Genomic DNA, 5,227 nt, shown 5'->3' on the forward strand with positions numbered 1-5,227 from the left:
TGGCTGTATTAGATCAAAAGGGTGCTTCTACTAAATACTGAGCAAAGGGTCTGAATACTTAGGACCATGTGATATTTTAGTTTTTCTTTTTTAATAAATCTGCAAAAATGTCAACGATTCTGTGTTTTTCTGTCAATATGGGGTGCTGTGTGTACATTAATGAGGAAAAAAAATTAACTTAAATGATTTTAGCAAATGGCTGCAATATAACAAAGAGTGAAAAATTGAAGGGGGTCTGAATACTTTCCGTACCCACTGTATATATATATATATATATATATATATACCACACTTAAAATGTTTGGGGTCTGAACAATTATTAAAACAATTCAAGAAGGATGCATTAAATCAATCAAAAGTGACAGTAAAGACATTAAAAGATTATTTCTATAAAAAAAAAACTGTTCTTTTAAACTTTGTATTTATCAAAGAATTTTGAAAAAAAAAAGTATCATGGTTTCCACATAAATTTGAAATAGTAAGAAATGCTTCTTGAAAACCAAATCAGCATACTGGAATGATTTTTCTGAAGGATCATGTGACATTGATGCTGGAAATTCAGCTTTAACATTAATAAATAATAATTTAACAAATAGTTACTTTAAATTGTAATAATATTTTACAATGTTACTGCTTTTACTGTATTTTTGATCAAATGATTACAGCCTTGGTGAGCATGAGAGACTTCTTGCAAAAGCAAAAAAAAGCAAAAAAACACCAACTGCAAATGTTTGAACAGTAATGTACATATTTTGTATATTATATAAGTCAAAATTGTATTTATTTAAAATATATAATAATAGTAATATGTAATAATAGTAAGTATGTGTACCTTGAAAGACCTGTTCAGCGTTAATTAAACTTTCAGAATTTAAACCATCAGTATGAAAGATTGATTCATTTTAAAATATGTGCATCAAAGTATCAGAGGCCAAGCATGAAAAAAGACAATGCACAAATGAAGAATGTGACCTGCAGGGTGGAGACGACCTCGTCGCCGACGTTCTTGACCGCTACCGTGTGCCGCCACATGTCTGGATTGATCATGTGTGACTGCTTCTCCTTTTCCACCTCCTTCTCCCATCTAACCATGATGGGCTTCTCACCATGAGCCTTGCAGCTCATCTCTATCTTCTCTCCTTTCGTTGCCAGCGAGTTGTTGGGATACGATGTTATCATGGCCGGAACTGAGAGAGAGAAAAGAAAAAGCATCATGAAGACAAATGCCATCACTGCGGATCAAACCGAACAAGTTTTTCTTATGACATCAATGACTTTTAACTTACATTCGTGCAAATGCCATGTAACACTTTGCAACAGTGAGGATCAGAACACTGTGCTACCCCAGACAAGGTAAATGTTTTACAGCTCTATGGCAATAACAAGATTGAATGTGATGCTTTATGCAGAGGTACAGTTTTTACTCCGTTCTCACACACACACACACACACACACCCACACACACACACACACACACACACACACACACACACATGTCCCGGTTCCTCACAGGCATTCATTGGAGGAGCCGAGCACCAGGCGGGTACGTGGGAGCGCCGGTACAGCGTGTGATGTGATTGAGTGTGTCAGATTGAAAGTCCTGACCGTTTACATGTCATCTCTTATTCACTCCAGCAATTCTCAGCTCAGCAGCAACAAAAAAAGAAGAAAAAAAAATCCATGCCTGAATTAAAAATGACATATTTTCTGATTTTTTAAAAGTATTTTTTAAATATTAAAACCACATTTTTTATGAAATAAAAATATCACTTTGTCAGGCAGGTCCTATTTAAGAGATTTCTTGATTGCGAACAGGTGTGGCAGTAATCAGGCCTGGGTGTGGCTAGAGAAATTGAACTCAGGTGTGATAAACCACAGTTTTAACAGGGGGGCAAACACTTCTTCACACAGGGCCATGTAGTTTTGGATTTTGTTTTCCCTTAATAATAAAAACCTTCATTTAAAAACTGCATGTTGTGTTTACTTGTGTTATCTTTGACTAATATTTAAATTTGTTTGATGATCTGAAACATTAAAGTGTGACAAACATGCAAAAAAATAAGAAATCAGGAAGGGGGCCAACACTTTTTCACACCACTGTATTTAAAATATTTTTTTTAACATTTCTTTACTATCACTTTTTATCAGTTTAAAACATCCTTGCTGAATAAAATTCTTAAAAAAAAACAAAAAAAAACTGATCCCAAACATTTAAATGGCAGTATATGTATAAATAAATATAAATATAAATATATTGAATATGAATAATATAATTTTTTAGCATGACTTTAGTAAAAAAGTTACAGAAATTAGTATGATTTAATGATTATCAGTATGATTAATATAAACATTATAAAATATGAACTTAAAAAAATCATCATGTACTGTAAGCTGTCACTGAGCACTGGCTAATGCTAGCCCTTTATGTCCAGCCTGTTAGCAATCCTAGCGTTTTCATTTGTAAACACTGAGAACAGGACAAGTGCGAAGTCTCTTAAAACGAAGAAGGTAAAAATGAAGCTGTACAGTCCCCGCTAAAAGACACAGGCAGCCTAAACGGCATCCTATTTCTTATCCCGGCCGAGCGCTCGCTCCTTATGTGATTATCCAGAATAAAACACTAAAGAGGGAAGTAGTCTCTGTGTTGGAGGGGCAGCTGTATCTTCCCTCAGGTTGCGAGCTGTCTTCATCATGACTGCATAATTGCTGTGTTGATGTATTTCTTTAATATCCAGCTGAATTATAAGCAGCAGTTGGACTGAAAGGGAAGGTGCTAATTCCTCTCCTGAGATGCAGACAGAAGAAGTGTGTGTTGCTGGGCAGGAACTTGCTCTCCGGCTGTAGGAGTGATTTACGTCTCTTCTGAATCCTCTCTGATTGATTCAGGCTCATTTTACGCGTTCATTTAGGGGTCGTAAATGGACAAAAATGAGCCATGTTAGGCTGCGTTGTGCACTTGAGCCTGAGCATTAATTTATTTTTGCATGTGTCACGAATGCACACATTTACACACGGTCTCTCAGGGTAGCAGTTTTATTCCCTGCTCTATCAGGGGCAGAAGAAGAGAGATTCACTCATCCTGAGAGACAAACAGAGATGAGAAACTGGTAGATTCAGCATTATTTACCTGAGAGGAAAAATGAATTTCTAAACTTGAATTGAACACTGCATAACTTCTGTTCACTTCAATCAAGTCAAACTGTATTAGAGTATATTTAAAGGTTCACGTGTACATTAAAACACTCCATTATACCTGCCAAAAATCATGTGTTTAACATATTTAACAATTATTTTATCCAAATTGACATTTAACCATTTCTTTCTGTTCTGTGCGATTTCTAAAGTTCATATTCAATACACACCCAATCCGGATACTTGTTTATCCTACAACAGTTGAAAGTTCACAGCACATTTCTTAATAAAACAAATCTAGGGATTTCTAGCAAGAGTAAAATCATTTGCAGTCTATCTTTGACAAAATGTAATTATGGAAGCTCAACAATCATGGCTTGTACTTGTGAAACACACTATTGAAGGTACTAACGTTAATGAGAGCAACACCGCATGACATCTGCCGCGTCAATCTTTGTGACAAACTAATTTGTTTTCCTTCGTTAAGAAAAACTGAATGCATTAGAACTGATTGCACAACATTTTGAAAGAAAAATGTTTAAAAAATAATACAAATGATGTATTAAAATTTTATTACACATACAACTAGCTAGACATGTAAGGCATATACAAGTGCATCTCAAAGAATTAGAATATTGGGAACAATATTTTTCATCAGTTATTTTAGAAAGTGAAAATTTAAGACTCATAACAAACTAAAATATTTTGAAGCATTTTTTATTGTTGATAATTATGAAATTTGAAATAAAAAAAGGTTTGAAAGTTTTAATTTTTGAATTTGATATATATATATATATATACAGTGGTGTGAAAAAGTGTTGGCCCCCTTCCTGATTTCTTATTTCTTTGCATGTTTGTCACACTTTAATGTTTCAGATCATCAAACAAATTTAAATATTAGTCAAAGATAACACAAGTAAACACAACATGCAGTTTTTAAATGAAGGTTTTTATTATTAAGGGAAAACAAAATCCAAAACTACATGGTTTGTATCATGGATCCGAGCTGAATATCTTTCTCTGGGAGGATGATGATGCTGGTAATCTTGTGCTTTCTCAGGATAAGAAAAAAATTGTGCAAAGGGAAAAGGATTGTTTGTTTAATGTCTTGATGTGTATAAGGCTGGAGAGGCTGTCAAACTAATCAGTCTAATTAGGTCACGAGGGGTCAGAATTGACAGTTTGCTTTGCACAGCTTTATGACATTTGACCCCAAACTATCAATCCACACATAAATCTGTGAATCGGAGACACGTTTGCCGCATGTTGGGTGCAGATACAGGGATATGATCCAGTTTCTCCTATACAGAAAAAAAAATCTCTAAAGCAAAAAGAAAAAATAGGGCAGACCGGAGCTAACTGTCTCACTTTTTACAAATGAATATATAAAGTTGTTCCTTAAAGTTTTAAAAAACATTAACACATTTACCTTCAGTGACAACATGCTCTAGCTGTTACAATGGAAGTTGCCATTTAACAGCTTTTCAGCAATACTTAAACTTATAAATATTTAGCAATATTACTCTTTTTATGTTTGATCAAATAAATGCAGCCTTGGTATATCCACCTTACTTTTCTCATAAGAGTGGCTGCGGTCATTTGTAAATTTAATGCGTCTGGCTTCGGGTCTCTTCTGCTTCCAGCTATTTTTAGTTGTACAAAACAACTCATTTTGCAACTTGATATTTCAAACTGGTGTGTCTTACTATATTATTTTAATGTATTATCTAAATTAGGAACACACTGGTTTATTGTAGTGCAAACAGTTTTGCCATTTACTGCACTTTGATATTCTTCTCGTTATTTCCCCACAGCGGCAAATAAACTCGCACATGTCTCACAGACGCATCACGAATGAAATGTTTCTCCAAGAATTATTTTTCATAACAGTAATATGGTAGTCCGGCAATTCCATCTGGTAAAGGCATTAATCCTTGGAAGACAAGCAATATTAAAGGGGTCCTATTATGCGTTTTCAACTTTAGTTAGTCTGTAATGTTGCCGTTTGAGCATAAAAAAGATCTGCAAAGTTACAAAGCTCAAAGTCCACTTCAAAAGGAGATATTTTATTTAACAGAAATCACTTTTCAAAAAC

The 5,227-nt window shown here is 34.3% G+C and overlaps 1 protein-coding gene across 1 annotated transcript in view; it reads right to left on the minus strand.

Moving 5' to 3' along the window:
• LOC107653721 (Down syndrome cell adhesion molecule homolog) overlaps positions 1-5,227 on the minus strand; it is a 99,548-nt gene that overhangs the window by 16,504 nt on the left and 77,817 nt on the right. The window contains exon 12 of the mRNA XM_016440519.1: positions 973-1,187. Within this exon, the coding sequence (XP_016296005.1) occupies positions 973-1,187 (215 nt within the window). The remainder of the gene's footprint in view (positions 1-972; positions 1,188-5,227) is intronic.

The sequence above is a fragment of the Sinocyclocheilus anshuiensis genome, unplaced genomic scaffold, assembly GCF_001515605.1.
Source record: "Sinocyclocheilus anshuiensis isolate Anshui unplaced genomic scaffold, SAMN03320099.WGS_v1.1 scaffold315, whole genome shotgun sequence".
Taxonomy (NCBI): domain Eukaryota; kingdom Metazoa; phylum Chordata; class Actinopteri; order Cypriniformes; family Cyprinidae; genus Sinocyclocheilus; species Sinocyclocheilus anshuiensis.